Raw genomic sequence first — 21015 nt, forward strand, 5'->3', positions numbered from 1 at the left:
TACTATCCCTAGAGCCATGTCGCTATAGTTAGCTTAGCTAAACCTGAACTGAAAACATTACGTCTACCTTATTTTCAAGAGTGTAACATCACAAATTGTTTATTTTTAATTTAGGCATGTTAGACTTCCATGACTCGTCTGACATCTCGCCTAGCAACAAAGATATATGTCAAGATTTCCGCTTAGCTAGCACTTTTTGACAGTTTAGCATTAGCTTGAAAATGAATAAAGAAGTTCCTGCTGGACTTTGAGAGTAATAATAACGTTTTTCTTACCTGGGGCATGACCAATGTTGGTGCATCATCTTTTTAAATATAGAAAAAGTCTTAATTGGTACATAGAACTCACTGGGGATTGTTTCTTTTTTCGGGCTTACATAATAACCACAACACAGAAACAGGAACAGAATGGATTTTACGTTCTAATACAAAACAGGATTGCTCTGTGGAAATCACTGTTGACATTCTTGCCCCCAAATGCTTGTTTTGTAGATGAAGCCCTTTTTGGATGAATGTTTTTCTACTTGAGCTGAATTACAATCGCTGTGAAAGCCTGTGTGTGTGTGTGTGTGTTTGTGTCTTCGTGTGTGTGTGGCACTTCAGGGCTAAGCTGTCTTTGAGTCCCAGTTTGACACAATGCCTGCAGAAGCTATTCTAATTAGAATTGTGATATGCATGTTTATGTTTGTGACTGTTTTCTTCCACCAATCTCAATGTGTGTGCTCGTGTGCGTCGTATCTGTCAGGATGTGTGTGTGTGTGTGTGTGTGTGTGTGTGTGTGTGTGTGTGTGTGCGTGTGTCTATGAACAGGGAAACTCTAGCTTGTGTGTGACTCTAATAAGTGTTGACTGAATTTGCTCATCCCCCAGAGACCAATCTGTGAAAACTGACCTAATGTAATAAATCATGAAATTAGTCTTTTTAATTGGTATTGTTTGATATGATGAGTACCATGTGTTTCAATTAGCCTCCTCATTTTCCAATTAAGCACAGTGCATTGTTCCCTACTGGGGCTGTCACGGCTAACAATGCACTGATAGATTTCTATAGTCTGTCTTTTGCCGTCAAAGCATCTCCGAATGGAGAAATTCCATTTTAGCATTTTCTTGAATATTGGCTGCTCTCATAATTTGTTTCGGCTGCAGCAAACCTCAAGAAAAAGCCTCTGAGATTCTCCTCCACTATATATAACCTCTTATATATGCCATCTTTATTCAAACCATTATCATTCAGACAGACATTAAATAAGAATAAGGCCTATGTTTCACTCCAAGTACAGACTTAGGCTCCCACGGAGGCATAAGAATATGCAATAAATGTCTCATTATGCTTAAAACTTACACAGTGCAGGATAATTCATTTTAGTTGCACAGCGTGGGATGCTCAAAATCTTACAGAATCACATTATTTCACACTTAATTCAGCACACCTGCTGTAACTACATCCACACCACCTGTATCTGCTAACTGATGAATCACCTCTGGCAACTAACCATTGACAAACCGCATCCCACAGTGCCTGTCAGTCACATCCGCCATCAGCTTAGATAACACACCTAAACCATTACTCATCAGCTCTTTTCATTAGTTTCAAGAAAACAGGAAATCAGGAAGCTAACCAAAGAGCACTGGAAAAAAGGCTTTTTCAGATTTTATAACTTTAGTCATGTTGCGTTTATGTGTGTCTGTGGGAGTGCGATGGGGGATGAGTCATTTTCTGTGAGCCTGTGTGTGTATGCGGCATGATGTCACATAACCGGAGCTCTGTGTCATCAAGATCTCAGTGACCTGGAGGAAACCCTAATGAGAATGCCAGGGTGATTAGACTTTTAAAAACTCTGGAGGCCGTGCATCCGGAAAACCCCCGCATTAGGAGCCTCGGCTAGAAGCAAGATCTCCAAAATATCATCGCCTCTTTGTGAGTTCAAAGTCCGAGCAATGCTCGATTATGTAAAGGATTGGATACTTTATTGCAACAACAGATAGTGTTTAGTCTTCCTAAAACATCAGAATCAGACACCAAGTAGGCTTACACATACAGGGAATTTAGTTTGGTGTTTTGGTGCAAAACAATGAACATAGAAATAGATGAGAATTAGAAATTAAAGCAGCAAGCAGCGATGAACAGGGCCCTTGCACCTTTGTGTACGTTGGGGTCTGTTGCAGCCGCGGGGTGTGCTCCTGTAGGTGGTGCTGTCAGCATTACCCAAATTTATATCTAGTGATCCTATGAATTTTGGAGGAGTCTGAACATTGTATATGGGAGTTACTACTGGCTTTTACCAGGAGATGGCGCTCTGACTATGATCGATATTTATATGCAAATCTGTTCAGGGCAGCACCCTCATCAAACCTGTCAAATTGGAGCAGATTGAACAACGCATATGAGAGTTGATACAGGCTCTGACCAGTGGGTGGCACTATAGCTAAAGAAATTGTGTGTAGAGTTGTTCAGGACGGGACTCTTATCAAGCATATGAAATTTTGTGCTGATATGATGAAGTACAGTTGAGTTATTACAGCATACATTTTAATGGCGAGGCATCATGGCGAATGTTATATCCGCCACGTTGCCACGGATACGCCCTCTGACGAAACCTCACAGATTTTTCTACAATCCTTAATCAGGGTCTTAAGGCTTTCCTGGCCAAATTGGAGGTTGTTTTACCTCCTTGGAGGAGGGGCTTGTTGCGCAAAAACATGTCATTTCCTGTTTCCAGTAGGGGCGCTATGCCTATAGGCAAATATTTGTAGTTGTGTCAATTTATTTGGTACCCAGAAACAAACAAGGAATTATATTAATCGCTTGCCTTTCAAGTCGGTGCTCGGGCTCTAATAAGTAACAGCAGCATTCCTCCTGTCAACAAACATAAACAGTTAAATGGAAGAGCAGTACTGCTTGTGCAATAACACATGAAGTCATAATATAGAATATAAGATATAGATTTACAATTTACTCTGGGACAGATACAATTAGGATTTTAAGCAATGGAGTCACATGAGCACGAGCCGACCTTGGTTCCCCACGCTGTCTCATTTAGCTATTTTCTCATAAACCCCTCACACTCAGCGAGCCTGACACGTAGCACCATTTTTGATTAATGACACACCGAAGGCGAAGAAGATATACACCTAAATAAACAGCTTCTTCAATCGGAAGAGATTGTCTTAACCTGACCGTGTTCTCACATCGACATTGACAAGCGAGGTGATCATTCATTTCAGATGAGCAACAAAGAGCAGCAGATCAGAGGCAAGGCCACAGAAGAAACAGTTGGCAAGTTCACACTTAGATGATAAGTGGAGCTTTAGCAAGAAGGGTAAAATATGAAACAGTATTTAAACCGCTCTGGAAGCTGTTGCACAAGATTTGGTAATCATATTAATGTCAAGATGTTCGCTGGGTTTAATTATGAGCTATGAAAAGGGCATCAATAAGCAAGGTTGCCCTTTACTAGCATACTTTGGTCATGATGTGTATGTGTTCTCGATGATTGCTTGTCAGTAGATAAGTCTTTGTGAGGCAGGCGTGCAGCAGCGGCGGGACCATTCAGACGATAAGGAAATGAGAGAAGAGAGAGGAAGACGTCTCTTAAACTGTTTCCTGTGTCTTCTCTGTATCTGTTTGCTTGTAACTTTGGTTTGGTTCTTTATTTTTGTCACATTTTTTGTGCCTTTTGCTTGGTTTTAAAGTCTGATACTTAAATTATAATGAAAGTATTAAATTCATGGCTCAAATTGACACCGGATGACCCTAAATGCACCATCTCAACTGTGTTTAAATTGATGTTAAAGACCTGGAGTGAATTTGTCTTTATGAAATAGAATCCTTAAATTTATAAACTCAGTAATAAAACCTTCCTCCTGGCATTCCTGAATAAAAATGACCAATCCATTCCCACTTTTCTCCGCACTCAGCAAACGGGTAATTTGTATTATGTAATTTTTCTCTAATATATGCATTTATGCCACAGGAAATGCTGTGAAGTCAGGGGCCGGACTCTTTTATCTCACTTTCACCATCTGTTCCAGAGTTTATAATCCACAGCGTTTAACCCGCATATGAACACTGTACCAGGCACCGTATGGCTGTGGAAATGCAATATACTAAAGAGAGATGGTGGCACATGATATCTCATCCTGCTGACCCACTGACACCTCCTTGCTTCTTGCATGTCGTTTTCTAGGCGATACACTCTGTGGCCTGGCATCACGAGGGCAAGCAGTTCATCTGCAGTCACTCAGACGGGACTCTGACCATCTGGAACGTCAGAGGACAGGGCAAGCCTATACAGACAATCACCCCACACGGTAAGCAGGCCAAGACACACGCTCATACACAGAGGATGTGTCTGAAATCACTAATTCACTCATTTGATTCTTCCTGCATGATGGATATTCTGTAGATTTCACGTACAGTGGGCCCTTTTAGGAAACTGTGTATAGCCTGCGTCCGTTGACACAGACAGGTGGGCATCTTTCTCATGCACCACTTGATTTGAAGTGGAGGCTGGTGCAACTAAAGTGTAGAGGAAAAGCGAGTCGCAACTTTGTTTGTCAAAACTTTTTTATTAGAATCAACAATAGAAAAAAGTAGCCGGCTGTAATTAAGTGACTAGTCGACAGCTGGCGCTTACGGAAAGCCCTGCACTTTCTAACAGTACTCCACGTAGATGACAACAAAAGGACTCTTTTAGAAACGTCACAGTGCTTTCCTTCCACAACAAACACAGCGTGCTGTTCATTGGTAAGAGTCATCTGTAACGGTAATTTACGTGCTTACAGACCCGCTGCCCGGCCAAATATAGCGGTGCCTTTGCTGCAGCATCCGGCCAAGCATCATTTCGGCGTCTATGTATATTTGTCTATGATTGATTTTACACAAAAATTGCAGATAAAACATATGGTTTAAATATATCCCCAAAGGAGGGTAGGATGACAAACCAGTGAAAATCAGGTGTTTAACCTTGTAAACATCTCCATGCGGTGTTTCTCTTGTGCTACAAGACATATCAGGGACAACATGAGGAGTCATCTCCATGGCTGGGCCTGTCTGCTTTTAAACTGCAGTGTACCAAGGACAGGCTGAACAACACGTTTTCAGATTGGCAGGTTTGAGACATCACAAACCCAAGGAGCCAATCCCGTTAATGGTCGGGGTGATGCTATGCATATCATTATGTGTAACCTATGGCAACCACTTCGGCGATGCACGAGCCAGCTGTAACGTCATCTGAATTTTTGCAAACTCACTACTGACCAACGTTAATGTTTCTACTACTAATTACTACATTTCAAGCTAGCTAAGTTTCAACAAGTTGCCACTGAACGATGGCAGAGACGCGTTTTGTTTTTGCAATGAAGGTTGGAAAATTACATAGTGGGCGTGGCCAATGCAGATTCAGGAATTTTTAATGAGGGAGAAGGAGGAGATGCCTTGGGAAAAAAAACATGACTGGAGCTGCTCTTTAATATTAAACTATTCTAAATCTTGAGGCTTCTAAAACGTATCCAAATAATTCAGTCTGAGACAAGAAGATCATCCTCTGATTTAACTGCTAACAAATTAATGGACGCACGTTGCGTGATTGGAAGTAGACATTGCTTTGTGGTGAGGGGTCATAAAAATTACCTTATGTCAGGTCGGCCATACAGAGATAACTGCATCAATTTTCCGTATCTGTCGGTCACATGACCTGCTCTATAAACCACAGAAGCCACCCCTCAAGAGTCTACACAAACACTGCTCCCTCATCGCTCCTTCATTTCAGGATTATTGTCAGTTCAATTATGTCCTCCCTCTGTTTGTTTTACTTTGTGCTTGCACGTGCACACATCAGTGCTGCTGCTCTGTTTATTTCCTGCAGAGAAGCCAGTCTGCTCTTTTGAAGATGCATTTTAATCCACGCTCCTCTTTTTGTCCCCCCCCCAAACACACACACAAACACCTACCTCCCCCCCCACACAGCAGCACTTTGACAGTTCACCAGATGAAGGGCCTGTAAGAAACAGGCAGAGTGTGCGAGTGCCACAAACGGACAGAGAGAGCATGAGAGTCAGAGAGGGGGGGACCAAAGAGAGGAATTAAATGAAAGGAAAAACTTGGGCTGGGTTTGTGTATAGGGGATTTCACCACGCAGGGTTTTTAATTAGTTGTTTCTCCCACTGCTGCATACATAATTAGTTTGGTATTTAATGGGCAATTATGCTAATTCCTTTGACAAGTTAAAGTAAGGCTTATAAGCCTTTCTTTAATTGTCTTTTTTAGATATCTGTTATTTAGATGTAGTTATTAAAAGTAGTTCTTTCTTAATCAGACCTGCCTTGTATAACCTGCCTTCTGGCTTACTTCGGTAACATTCAGCCACTTATTGTGTATTCCCATATGAAATAAGCACAGGTATCCATCCACAAGTATGATGCAAATTATCTTCGCATGGACCTCCCTTAAGGTTTGAATAGATGGATTCAGTAAATCATCCACGATCGTCACGTCCTCTTTGCATGTCCCTTCCCCTGCGTTCTTCTGCCTCCTCTCCGATGAATACACTTTTGTTATTGTCTGGCTCCTGTTCATAGCTGCATTTTAAGTGCACCTTCTGGGCGGAAAAAAAATTAGATGACAGGAGAAACAAGACGAAAGCAGGAAAAGGGAAGGGAGGAGGAGGAGGAGGGATGAACTGGCAAACTAAAGTAACTTCTGTTTGTTCTATTTTTAGGAAAACAGCCCAAGGACGGGAAGAAGCCAGAGCCGTGTAAACCCATTCTGAAAGTGGAGTACAAAACCACCAGAAATGGGTAGGGTCTCTCTCTCTCTTACTTACTTATGCACGCATGCCTGGGCATGAATGTGCTTAATTATACACAGTTATGGCAGAAGACATGTCACAGGTTATTTACAGGGGTTAAAAGCTACAATGTAAGTAACAAATGTGCTTCATGCAAGGTGCTACCCATATTTTTTATGTAGTCGAACCAACTATTTCTCATTTATTTTCCTTTCTAGCCATTAGAATATTACTATGTCACTTATAATGTTATGATTTGAACTATTGTGATGCTCTTTGTATCGTGACGTCATGTATCAGGACGCATTGGTGTATTGCTTCAAACCTCATCCAATTATTACAGTATAATGGTCTTTTAAAGTGTTCTGATATACACTTTTATTGGACATCTGTAGACCAATCAGCAACGAGTATTTTCTGTGGTCATGGTATAAATTACACAAAGCCTGTTAAATGTGTATGCGTGTGTTTGTGTGTTGCAGAGAACCCTTCATAATCCTGTCGGGCGGTCTGTCCTACGACACTGTGGGCCGGCGGCCATGTTTGACGGTAATGCATGGGAAGAGTACTGCTGTGCTGGAGATGGATTATCCCATAGTAGACTTCCTCACACTCTGCGAGACACCGTACCCTAATGGTGAGTTCCTGTTTGTTTGTGTGTTTCTTGTCATCTTGTCCTGAATGGATTAAACTCTCACACACACACACACACCTTTCTGTTTTTTAATTATGCTGGATCGCCTGCTCCTGTGTTTGTGTGTTTCCGTAATAAATATGAAATTTCCCAAGGGGAAGGAGCCTATTCCAGTTTCATTATCCCACACACGTTATATTACACTTTCATTTCATCTCTTTGTACACAATCACCATCCATCTAAATTAAATTATTATCTTATTTCCTGTATTGAGGAGTCAACAGCTAAAACAACTCAGAGTGGAGGTGAATGGTAGGAGATCCTGTAGATATGTAATCCATAATGTAAACTGGAGCAGCGTTATCTGGCACATATGCTGCAACAGGAAGGATTTGTGAGTTATGTAATTCATTTTGTCTCGGGCAGTCTGATGTCTGAAGCACCAGCTGTTTCATCAGGTAATGGACATTATTGGCTCTTTTGATTACACAATACATGTCTGATAAGGTACACTATATGTGTGCACATTTAGTATTAAAAGACGTTAAAATATACTGTTGTTTGATCAGAAAGCAGTAAGAGTATGCCGACCAATACATTCTTCACATTGACAGTAACAGTATTAGAAAAAAAAATCTTCCAACATGGTCCACTTACTTTTTTTTCTGAAGCTTTTAGTCACTTCTTTGCCCTTTCACGGCTTTTCTGAGCAAATGGAGTTTTCTCAGTGTTCAGTGCTAAGCATCTGTTGAGCAAGGCAAAGTTTGCCATTTCCATCCATTTGAAACTTTGACAAAATGTATTTATATCATAGCAAATTGCTTTATTTGTTTTACTGATTGCCTTGTTTGCTAGTAGCTTGTGTCTTATATCTCATAATAGCAGTTATTTCCAGCTCCAGAGTACTAAAACTGACTGACACAAAGATACTGTACAGTGAGCTAAAGTTGCATAACTGTTCAAAACAGAAATGTGAATCCCTTGTAGACAAGCGGCCAGGGAAGTAAATAGAGAAGGACAGTGAGAGGTGTTGAGCCAACAGTTGTCAAAGTGTTTTAGCCTTGGTGTAGTCTGACAGCCTGAGATCTGCTGCTCTGCACAGCTGATTGTTCTCTAAACGCCAGTTTGCATGCATCGAAAAGTCATGGAGCGATTATTCTAATGCCAGATCAAGTATCCAAAAGAAATGAGGCAGTACGGTCTATCATTATGTTAATGAATGGACAGTGTTTTGTTTTCTGCAATAGACCCAGAGGACGTTTTAGGGCAACAGGCAGTTTAAGGTTAGAATGCAGACTTGCATTTCTTTCTTTTTACATGTAGCAAAGCAGTTAACTGCTAGCTACTGTACTCCAATGTATACATAAGGGCCTGTGTCCACTAACAGCATTCTTTGTGCTGGCAGCGCCCACAACCTTAATTTCAGAGCGCTTCTCACTGGCGCTTACTGTTGCTAGGTTACAAAAGTTGTTTGGCGGGACTAACGCTTCCCTTGGTTGTGACCATTAAGTCTGTTTTAAAATTCTGTGTATGCTTAATATTTACTTTTATTCAAGAAAATTTTACAAACAAAACGTAGACACAATGGAAAGGAATCGTGTCCTGGCATTAGCAGCAGCTCTAGACCTTGAAATTGTACCCTCGTAAAAACGAAAGGATTAGCTTCTCCTCCGCCATTGTTGTTGACAAAGTTGATATCTGAAGTCCGGCCCCTTCTTGATTTTGATTGGTCGGTGAGGGAGAAGTGACAACAGTGTTCAACTGAGAGCACTGTGAGTGCAGCGACAGCAAAAACAGCTGACGTTGAGGCATTTTGCGCCGAGGACGCTGAGCACTGAAAACGCTGAACTGCGTTGGTTTTGTGTAGAAAATAGGTGCTGCCAGCGCATAAAGTGCCGTTAGTGGACACAGGCCCTTAATGGGCCAAAATGAGAAGAAAAACTGTGACTTACTCATCAAAAAGTATCAACAAATTACATAAATGTATTACACAGTTTGTTACAGGTACAGTTCACATTAATAGACATTTCTGAAAAGGGCTAGTTAGGAAAGCCTGTTGTCACCAGTAGACCCTGTGCAGGTGTAGTGACAGCCACAAAACATACTTGTTAAACATCAAACATTTTGTACACATAGCAGAGCACAATTCATAAGAAGACGAACACACTTTACCTTTATTTGAGTTTAAGTTGCAGAGTACAGTCGAACACTATCATCTTTTAACCATCATTTATGATTCATATTAAATTTGACTTAGTTGAGTTTGAAGGTTAATCTATGACATAAACAACTTCTTGGCTTACTTTCATAAAGAAATGCTGATGTCACTTTTAAGATGCTCAGGCTAATAAAATCAGCGATATGTGCAAGAAGCTTATTTTGCGGCCGGGTGATCTGACCTGGTTCCAGCTCTGTGCCTCTGTAGATGACACAGATGGGACCAGTGCAATTATTTGATCGATTCATTCAATACAAAGGTTTAAAGTCTTTTTCTAGGGCAGAATACTCTCAAGCTTGAATATGAAATTCAACTCCCAAATCAGACTGACACAAATATTTAACCAGAGTAATATCCCCCCACAGTTATAAATCACATAGATTCATAAATTTGAAGCGTTAAGCGATCCTGCCCTCACGTCTTCAGGGCACAGATATGTTAATAACATTTGCCATATAAAATCTGAGGAAATCTTCCCCTGTGGTTTGCAGCTTTCTGGGGAGCTCTCTGTCTCTCTCAAGGAAATACACGAGTAAAGAGCTCAGCCTGATGAATGACTTGTCTCGCTGTTTCCCTGTGCAGATTTTCAGGAACCGTACGCTGTGGTGGTCCTTCTAGAAAAGGATTTAGTGGTGATCGACCTTGCACAAAATGGGTGCGTATGATTAAATTACTCTTTATCATCTTGGCTTCTTTTGTTTCTGAAATGTGGACTAAAATGTCCCAGTTGATCTATTAGTGTTCATTATCTTTATTATTCATGGGCCTCTACTTTATAAAATGACATAACGTACTTTCATAAATCTTAATTAATGGTTTGTGTGCAGTTCTGAATACGAATAATGCACTTACACCGGACAGACAGACTAATTCATTTTAGAATGACTGTGTCTGTGCTCTCCTTCTAACAGATACCCCATATTCGAGAACCCCTATCCTCTGACTATCCACGAGTCTCCTGTGACCTGCTGCGAGTACTTTGCCGACTGCCCTGTGGACCTCATACCTGCACTTTACTCTGTTGGCTCGCGGCAGAAACGACAGGGATACAGCAAAAAGGTACTGTAAAGCAAGGATTTATCTTGTAACATTGCATGTTGTTGGTGATGTGAGTTTCCTACAGTTGCAGAAATTTTTATATAAAATATTCAATAATTTAATATGTGATAAATATCAGGCTTTGGATTGAGACCCTCAGAATTAAAGAGCAAAAGCTTCTTTCAATGTGATTTTTGAAACAGAAAATTAGAGGCTGGGAGAACTAGTTTGTGGAGTAGGAAGGATATTAGTTTCTTCTCAGAACGTTAGAAATGTTATGGTTGCTTAAAGTTTTTTGGATCCAAAATCATTTCTTGGCAAAACCAACGTAATTTGGATGTAATTTTAGGAAGAATTTTCAAAGAAAAGCAAAAGTTAAACACAGGTTTACATAACGTAGTATGAATTTTATACTGTCCTTGCGATGAGTTGCTTTTATTCAAATCGGGGCAGTAAGCTAACTGTCCTCCAATAAGCACAAGACGTAACTTTTCTTTTTTTTTGTAAAACTGCAACAAAGCACAAATTGTACACTTTAATAATAAATAACAGCTACAAACAAAAAGGCAAAATACAAGGCTACAAATCTACATAACTAAAAATGCTAAGTCACCCTGCTAGCTTACGGCTCTGCCAGCTATTAATTGACTACTTTCAATTGTTGTTGAAGTAACAAAACCTAAAGAATCATGTGCCTATACATCAAAGAAATCAAAAACATATTACTGTACTGTACTGGCAACAATGTAGTTAGCTTATAGCAGCAGGAGAAGCAGAAGCAGTCTGTCCTCTACCACACTTAACTGGTTCTGAGGGAAATCCACTCCTCAAAAGCTAATGCTAATAAATAACCAGGAGGGGGCAGTATCAAACACGAAAGTTAACTGGACAGTTTAAAATGTTCTTTACAAATGACAGAACAAATTAATTATTTAAATGTATCTTGATAATTTTCTATAGACAAACTTTTGCATATTCAACTGACCTGTTTTGCACTCACTAAAAGACAGTAAATTACACTTGCAATTAAAGGTAACAATCTCAGCTGTGTTTAGTGCTAATTAACAAATGTTAGCATTCTTTTAGGCTAAACTAAGATGGTGTAACTAGTAAGTAAATGGTCTAAATTTGACCCTATTAGCTTCGTGACTTTGAGCATATTCGCATGCTCATGTTAGCGTCTAGCTCAGAGTACGGTTGTGTCTTGGTACAGCTTATTAGAGCAGCTAGACTAGTGACTGTATACTTTTAGTCTTCTTCCTGTAATTTATACAAATTTTTCTGCGTTTACATTGCGACCGTGAGCATGTTAGCATGCTAACGTTAGCCTTAGGCTCAAAGTGAAGTTACAGCTTCGCATAGCAACTAGCATGGCAACTTTGAGTTTTGTTCCTATAATAAATACCCACTAATAATTAGTTTATTAGACATTACCGGGAAAACTTTCAAAGAAATAATTAGGAAATTACAGAACTGTATAATACGCACGACTCTGTTACAAAACAAATTGCTAACTGCTTTTTGTAATGATTGATTTCAACCATTTAAATGTCATTTTTAAACAGAAGAAGACAAGATAAGATGTTCCTTTGAAAAATACATAAATTGCCAATACTTCTCTGTCACGGACAAACTCTTTGAACACACCTCCCATCACAGATTAATGATGTCTAACGGTGTAATAGTATCCCGAGGGTAGAATTTTCCTTCATGTCGTTCTTGATAGAAGTGTCATAAAAGAGCTAAATGCCCAAACTAGAAATGTAAATGTTCCACCATCTAGAACTAGAAGGTTACGGGATAAAGGACACTTACCTATGCATACTTTTATTTCAGTGGTGCTAAAGTATATTTTTCAATGTTCCCTCGGAGCTAAAAGCTCTTGATTATCCTGTCATATAAGCTAACAATCCTCCACTCTCTGCGCACACCTTCTCTCTCCTCTCATTCTCCTCTCTTTTCTCTGTATCATCTAAGACAGACCCCCTGCTCTTAAGGCCATTATGTATGCCCATGTTCTTTTCCCTGTCGCCTTGTTCTAGCTTTCTGTCGGAAATGTCAGCATGTACTGACCCAAACTGGCTGCCTAGCTGCTGCTCTTTTTTTTTTGTCAAGTAAAGGCCTGGCTGAACTGCAGGGGGGCATTCTCACATAAAGATCACTATGAGTCATCCCGCTGACCTTTGTATGTGTCAACGTGTTCAAAGCCAAACCCCCCACCAACACACACACACAGAGGGAGACACACACTCACTGAGGTGCATAATGTATAATTGCAAGACATCCAGAGAGACGCACACAAAGGATCCTTCCTGTTTCCCCATGCACACTTACACGTGTACTTTAATCATGTCATCTATTACTAAAATCAATGTTGCTATTGACATGCTGTACCTCTGCCTGTACTTCTTATGCGCTCTAATGTGCTGTGTGTTTCTGCTGTCTATACAGGAATGGCCTATTAGTGGTGGAAACTGGGGTCAAGGCACACAAAGCTACCCAGAGATCATCATCACTGGGTAAGACGAAGCTGATTTCATTAGCTTTAGCATTATCATCTTGCTGCAACTCAATTACTCTCGCCTCTCCGGCACTGTCAGGTCACCGCTGCAGAGGAGCCCGTCTTAACACATTTACTGTAGCTCTTTACATATTCCAATCATGCGCACTTTGCTACATTTTGATGTTTATTATCCCGCGCTAAGCTGCCAGCAAGGGGAGAAGGGGCGTTTATAACAGAACACACGCACCGAACAAGTGACATTGAGGTATGGGTTTGGCAGCAGGAGGCTCTCGCTCCTCTCATTCCTCCCTCTCTCCTCGCCCCCTGCGTGCTGTATTGCTATTCCGTCCAGGTTTCTCTCTCTTTCTAAGAGTGCCACAGCTTGCAAGATATTTCTCCCCGATCCACTCAGCTGACTTGGCAACAAAAGAAGAATAGAGGAGTGAGGAAGAAATGGCAACCAAATAGATGTTATTTTCTCACCATGTCATTGTCTATGTCCCAATTGGAGAAGCTGCCATGCTTATTACATGCTAATGAGTGTAATGTTGTGTACACTCCTTTTCAGGCAATTATCAACATGTGGATGAAGTTCAGAGTCATGTTACTAACACAGTATGTTAAATAGGGGGTATTATGCTGTTTCACATTTTAGGACATACATATATGTTGGATGTCCAGACTAAACATGAAGTTTCAAAACTGTAGGTAAAAGTATGTTGGAGTAAAGCCCAGGCTTCTCAGGTTAGTCTGCAGGCTGCTGTGAACGCCAGGTTTCACAGTTTCGGAGAGCTGGCCAATCAGAAGAAAGCGGGCTTGTAGGGGCGGGGTTTCTTAAAGGGACAGAGCTGACTGAGTTGTTTCAGGCAGAGGCTGTATGAGGGCCTGCACAGAGCACCAGTCTTTTAGCTGTAAATTATGCTGAGCTGCTCCACATGTATCACAGGGTGAAACATGAAGCTTGAAATTAGCATAATACCCCCCTTTAATGTTATAGGGGGCCTTATTTTGCTGTTATAACATTAAAAATGTCCATGTTTTGAATTAAGGGGTCTCGCTAAAACGACTAACCGGACTAACCAACTAACCAAAATATCTACCAGTTAACCTTCTAGTAAAAAAAAACCTTGATTAGATTTATGAAAATCATTAGTTAAATCTGTCATAAGGAGAGATCTATGCTGATTTATTAGGGACTAAACTATATGTTTTACATTATTTATTTTAAGCATATTCTGATTCCTTCCCATAGGCCGTATGGTTCATAACGGCAAATAATCCAAAATGCTTTGTAAACAAATTGATATTCTGATGATTCTTTAATGCTGCAAATTTTACATACTGTACTGATTTAAGTTGATCGAACTAGAATGCAGAGTTTAAACTCTGAGATTGGAGAGGAAACAAATTGAAGTTAATTTCTGTCTTGTTTTTTCACCCCTTCTTCTCTTGAATTTCCAGGCATGCTGATGGAACTGTGAAGTTCTGGGATGCCTCTGCAAGTGAGTTTTTTCAGCAGCTTAACTTTGTTTATGCTTCAAAAATTAAAATTGGAAGAAAAAGCAAAGAAAATCTCAGAAATTACCTTTCAATTTTGAGCAAAAGCCTTCACATTCAGCCTTTGAATACAGTCTTGTAACTAATTTTTTCAAGTTCAAAGCACCCCACCTTTTAATTCATAATGACTGATGCTGCTGGATAGCAGCTGATACTTCTCTTTTCTTCTTATTTTCCCAGTAATGCTTCAGGTGCTCTATAAGCTGAAAACAGCCAAGGTGTTTGACAGAAACCGCTCCAAGGAGGACAAGGGCAGCACCGAGGTGTCAGACGAAGACCCCTTTGCTATCCAGATCATGTCCTGGTGCCCTGAGAGCCGGATGCTTTGTGTGGCCGGGGTGTCGGCTAACGTTGTCATCTACCGCTTCAGCAAGCTGGAAGTAACTACTGAGGTGGTGCAGGTGGGTAAAAGTTTAAAATCTTTAATTACGATAAAAGAGAAGATAAAAAAGATGTGTTAATTGTAAGACATAATGTTACTCTATATTTTAGCCCCAGCACTCGCTTTCTGTCCTGTTTGAAGATGTTTAGATGCAAACAAACACACACACACACACACGCTCTCCGAGATCTGCCTAGTCAAAGGCAGTATGGTTGCCATGCCAACAGACGGAGCAGTGAACAAGCAAAGCTAGGCTGTCATTATAATCTTGCTTGATGGCTACGTAAGTGCTTATGGGGGTGTGATGGGAGTCGGTGTTTAATGGCATAAAGAGAAAGGCTGTTAAATCTGTGCTCAAAGCCTCTTCATTATATAAGTTAGAGGGCGCGTGCGTATATGTTTGCTCTCTGCTGTTGGTCACTGAAGCAGTGGACTGGTAAATTGCTAACCAATAAGATATTTTACTTATTTATTCATAATTTTGGCAACGTTTTTCTTGCTAAGCGGGCAATGCTGTGGTGTTGTTGCTCTGGACTTTCCCTAGACAGAGATCACTTGTCAATCAAAAGTACGTGGGATGTGCTGTGAAGTGTCTGTGAATTTTAATTTCCGAGCTCGTGCCCTTTATGTTTTCAGCACCGTTTGTCTGTTCAATTATTTTGTTCTTCCACACAAACCTGGCTGTAGATGGAGATTGCAGTGCCTTGCTTAAGAGCTAGCGGGAGACTGGTTTTAATCAGCCCCAGAATTTCAGACACTTTTTTTTCCCTACGCTCCGATTGGCAATTTGGACGTGGATCAGGAGCAGATTTGCAGTTGTAGCGAGCTGTAATTAGGAGAGCGGCCTCTCCGCAACCTTGCAGAAGTGAAGGTAGAGGAGGGCAGAGGCAGGCGGGAGTGAGAATGTGAAGAAGGGCACTGATCACTCTTCACTCCCACATGTCAGCAGGGCTAATGAGACTGACAGAATGCAAAAGAGAGGAGCTTATGAGCATTGTGTGTGTGTGTGTGTGTGTGTGTGTGAGTTTAGTTGGTGAGTGTGTGTGAATCTGCGAAGGCGGAGGTTGCAGAGAAGTAGCCCGAAGGAGGACTCAGAAGGAATGCAATATTCCAATATTGAAGGACCTCTTTGACTCTGTCTGCCTACACACACATGCACACACACACACACACACACGTCAAACAAATGTCTATTATCTGAGTGATTCTGAGTGATACGCTTTATTCCTTCCTTAGAGGAATCCATAAAGACTTGTTGTTTACAAGAGTTTTGTGCATTTAACATGATTGTAATGATCTCCTCCTTAATTTTACAGCTATAATCTTCTTTTCTGTGAACCTGTGTGTGTGTGTGTGTGTGTGTGTGTGTGTGTGTGTGTGTGTGTGCACCTGTGTGTGTGCACCTGTGTGTGTGTCTGCAGTTACTAGAGGTGCGAATGCAGTACGAGCTGAACGACATAGAGTCTCCAGACGGCGGGGGTGGAGGGGGAGATCAGACATCGGCGCTTCCCACTCCCGGTGCCTCTCCTCAGACGAGCGGCCCACCTTCACATCCCTCCACCAGCAGCAACAACTCTGACGGAGGCAACATCCCCTGCCTCAAGTATGAAACGTAGACACACACACACACACACACACACACATAAAAAGGAGCACTTGGAGCGCTTGCACATTCTCATACACACAAGAGTCTCGTCTTTCGCCTCAAGCACCCTTGCACAGACTTAGTCAGCGCCTGAAGCATTCTCAGCCACAGCCTCTCCCCCATCATCCCCTCGCAGCCAATCATGCCAGACCCTCAAAACACAACCGTCTCAGAGCTGCAGCTGCGCCACTTGTCCTTCTCTTTATGAAATATTTTTCTCTATGTGTGTCTCCCCCTTCCTTTTTTCTTTTTTTTTTTTTGGCTCTTGCTGTCCCTCGCCCTCTACAGAGTGCGCAGTACTCCTCTGAAGCAGTCTCCAGGTTACCAGGTAGATCTGGTGGTCCAGCTCGTGTGGGTGAGTGGAGAGCCTCCTCAGCAGATCACAAGTCTGGCGCTCAATTCCTCCTACGGCCTGTGAGTATACAGACAGTGGGATCTTTGTCAACACCAGAGCAAAGTTTCTCTCTGCAAAGTTGTTTTTGCTCTGTAAAACATGTCAAGTATGTTCTCTGTATCAGCTGAAACATAATGAATGCCTCAATCTATAAGAACCTCTCATAAGACAATACAAAATATGCTAATTGGACATGTATACAATTGTGCAGTATAGGCAGCAACATCTCAAGGCTGCCGTATAGACATGCCTTGTCAATATGATTTATGAGTGCCAGTAAAATGTGGATATTGTAGCAGTTTTGTGTTTTAGCTCTAAAAACAAAACCAAATGTTTCTCTAACCATTCTCTCCTTTTCTCTCTACCCTTTTGTCTTCCTCTCTCTGACCCCGCCCCTCCCTGCTCTCTTCTGCTTCCTTCCCCGACTCTGTCATCCATCCCCAGTGTGGTGTTTGGCAACAGCAACGGTCTGGCGGTGGTGGACTACGTCCAGAAGACGGTGGTGCTGAACCTGGGGACGGTCGAGCTTTACGGCTCCAATGACCCCTACCAGAGACAGCCGCGCTCGCCAAGAAAGACACGGCAGCCTTCTGGAGGTAATAAGGAGAAGAAGGACAAAAGTGAGGGAATAACAACAACTAAACTTTAACACACAACAGTAGATTTCTTTGCGCTTATCAACCAAAGCAGGTAACTCAAATCCAGGTACATGATCACACGCAGATACAGAATCTAAGGAGCAATTATTAATTATGTAACTTGCTCTGCAGGTCAATTAGATATTGTATATCAGGTAATGTGCAGGTGCAGATCAGATATTAATTGTGAACATAGGGGGGCATTTTATATCATCGTCTTTTCTCTTATTGTATTATTGTCCATTGTCTGCGAATGCTCAGCCACTAAAGCCGTTAATTACATGGCCCTGCTTATCTGTTCTTTCAGCCCCACCAGCTCAGATTACTTATGTTTGAAATAGAAAATCCTGTGCATGATTATTATTTATTTCATTTCCCTCTAGTCTTTGTCTGAATTTCTGCCATCGAGCTAAAATTGTGTCCCACCATCTGAATAGGGTGAACCATGATCTGCATATCCCTGCTCTTATCTGAGAGGCAGAGGAAACAATCGAGGATGATTGCACGGAATTTTCAAAGGACATAAAACACCAGTTTTTTCGGCTCCAGCGTGAAAGAGGGTCTAATATAGCCAGACAAACACGAGGCGGGTTTAGGGATTTGGGGTACACTGAATAGAAATTGCAGCAGTTTATCACAAAGTAACTTCTGGAATCCACCAGGGAGCATAATCTGATTTATATCGAAGGTTTATTTTCAGAAAGGTCTGGATTGGAATAATAATCAGTCTTTCTGTTATTATCATGAAGGCTTTGTGCCCGAGGCTTAGTCACCAGGTTCATCCCTGAAATCATCCGTAAACTGACCTGAATAGCAAAATCCTTACTTTTGCACATTGTGTACGACGACACATTAACTTGGTTTGTGTCCACCTTCCTCACACACACACACACACACTCTGAGCCCATCCCTTTCACACACATTGCCACTGCAGCCTCATAGAACCACTCATAGACAATAAGATGCTTTCAGCATAGACACACTGCCACCCTGTGTTAGGTGACGGCAGCGCAGCTAAATACAGGATGCCGCAGTGTCATGACAATGCTTCAGCAAAAGTTTGATGGATGATTTAGTAAGCTGTGTGTATACGGAAGCTAGGGGATATGTTTTTTGATGCGCATGAATGCAACAGGCACACACCTAAACAGCATGAAACATACACACACGTACACACACGCACATGCGCGTTAAAAATGCGCACAGAGCATCTGGTGTCACTGACTGGTGAGCAGTGGGCTGGCACCTGTCAGAGCTTGGCGAGCGTAAGCAGTAATCAGGCGTCCAGCTGTGATTCGGTGCCAACAGGGGCTGCTGTCTGCTTGGCTTTCTGCCTCACAGGACAATGTCACACCCGCGCATTCATACACAAACAAGAACGCTGCAAATAGAGGAATTATTAACATGAAAAAAGGACTAAAGAACCATTATAAAATGCGCAAAATCGCAATGAATTAGTGTCATCTATTTGTCCATGTATTCTAGTACTAATCTCCCATAAACTCTAATCCCAGTTGATATCTCTTAGGTGACAATATAAGATATAGTAAAAAGAATTGTGGTATATGAGAATGGATTGATTATGGCTTGCTTTTTCATTGTTTTGAATAGTATCATCTCTGCTTCAGGTCTGTGTGACATCAACGAGGGCTCGGCCACATCCGAGGACCGCTGCAAGTCCCCTACTTCAGGTAACATGTCCTTCAGCGTCTTATGAAAGGAAGTGTGGGAGAGATACAGCAGCGAGAGGCTTTGCGTCATCTAGAAGTAAAAACCAGTCAAAAATACGCCTATAATCCAGCCATCCATTTAAATGCAAGAGGAGCGTTGGTTAGAGAACAAGATGAATGTTTCAAAGGAGCTTCTGCTTTTAATGCTGTTTCATTGAAATTGTTGCTCATCAAACTGGAACTATACAGAAGGGTTTTCTGTTGAAGCATTAAATTGTCTGGCTGTCAATTTCATTCTACCTCAGTCTTTAGAAACGCACTGTTTGAGTTTATTGGTTTCTGAGAGTATTTCCTCATTTGTGCATGCGTTCTTTTACCACTTTGCAGAGTTCAATAGGCAGGAATAATGTAGTTTTAATCTCACATGGTCTCCTGCTAAACTAGGTTAAAGGCTGCAAACGCATGTAATCTCTCTTATGCAAATGCAGCGTGAGAGCTAAGAATTATAAATTGAATTAAACAGTGAAACAAAACTCTGCATTCTGGTAGAGAAATCCATTAATTTACATTAATCGTAGTGGAATTTAAATAGCAACCTAAAGAACCTTTTCACAGGATTTCAACATTTCCTGGAGCTGCATGATTACATAACTGTGAAAAAGGTATTCTATCAGCTGCAAGGTGATGTGAATTAATTTCAGACTTGGTTATTGGGCAGGGATCTTCTTTCAGTTCAAGATTTGAATGTGTTCGGGTGCACTCTGCTGAAGCAGACCTGTGCAGAAAATTATCATATTAAACTGTTTTCGTAGCAGCGAATATGACTCAAGTCAACACAAAAAAAAAGCATTGTCACTTAGTATATTATGCAACAGGGCAACTTTGCAATACCACGTTGGACATGTAGAAGAACTACGTTGTGTTTTGCACCAGTAAGAAGCTCCGTTGCTCTGTTTCCTGCCTCCATAATCTGTATCATTAGTATTTCAGCAGAAGGTGCTTGAAGACAGAACAGCCCAGATCCATCTCATTAGGGCTAACTTGGCATGAGCACACCAAAAATAAGGAGCTTTTCAAAAAGGTCAGACAGAAAACAAATCTCAAAGTCTGGAGTCCTGCTGCTGTTTCCAGGTATGATGGCCGTCCCAACCTCCCACCTCTGGTGCCAGCAGACAGTGGTGTGATACGTCTGCTCTGCATTATTCATAGGAACGAGATAAGGTGCACTCCTGCACAAATATTCTGCTTCGACAGTCATTTACACGGATAAGGAGAATAGATTTCTTTAAGGCAGTTTCATCTGTTTAAAGGTACTATGTGAAGCTATTATCTTGTATTTATCACGTTGTATTGGTGATGTGGGAACAAATCATCACATAACTCTAAAAAGCTAGACCTTCCTACGTATTCATTTAGCCTATAGCCTATAGACTGATTTCTATGTACTGGACTAAGCACAGTATAACCAGGAAAATCCAAAGAATAGACATTTATGTACAACCCCAAGTGCCTTGCCTGTGTCCTGTCTTCCTCTCCCCTACAGCACCAA

The 21015-nt window shown here is 41.3% G+C and overlaps 1 protein-coding gene across 1 annotated transcript in view; it reads left to right on the forward strand.

Annotated features, from left to right (window-relative positions):
* Positions 1-21015, forward strand: part of stxbp5a (syntaxin binding protein 5a (tomosyn)) — a 106948-nt gene that overhangs the window by 76418 nt on the left and 9515 nt on the right. Inside the window, exons 8-19 of the mRNA XM_069685544.1 lie at positions 4186-4309; positions 6718-6796; positions 7269-7423; positions 10222-10294; positions 10551-10698; positions 13129-13196; positions 14642-14682; positions 14918-15138; positions 16541-16722; positions 17053-17178; positions 17603-17754; positions 19425-19487. Of these exons, the coding sequence (XP_069541645.1) occupies positions 4186-4309; positions 6718-6796; positions 7269-7423; positions 10222-10294; positions 10551-10698; positions 13129-13196; positions 14642-14682; positions 14918-15138; positions 16541-16722; positions 17053-17178; positions 17603-17754; positions 19425-19487 (1432 nt within the window). The remainder of the gene's footprint in view (positions 1-4185; positions 4310-6717; positions 6797-7268; positions 7424-10221; positions 10295-10550; positions 10699-13128; positions 13197-14641; positions 14683-14917; positions 15139-16540; positions 16723-17052; positions 17179-17602; positions 17755-19424; positions 19488-21015) is intronic.

The sequence above is a fragment of the Semicossyphus pulcher genome, unplaced genomic scaffold (assembly GCF_022749685.1).
Source record: "Semicossyphus pulcher isolate SPU_LCO1_2020_fin unplaced genomic scaffold, fSemPul1.0.p SCAF_11, whole genome shotgun sequence".
NCBI classification, from domain to species: domain Eukaryota; kingdom Metazoa; phylum Chordata; class Actinopteri; order Labriformes; family Labridae; genus Semicossyphus; species Semicossyphus pulcher.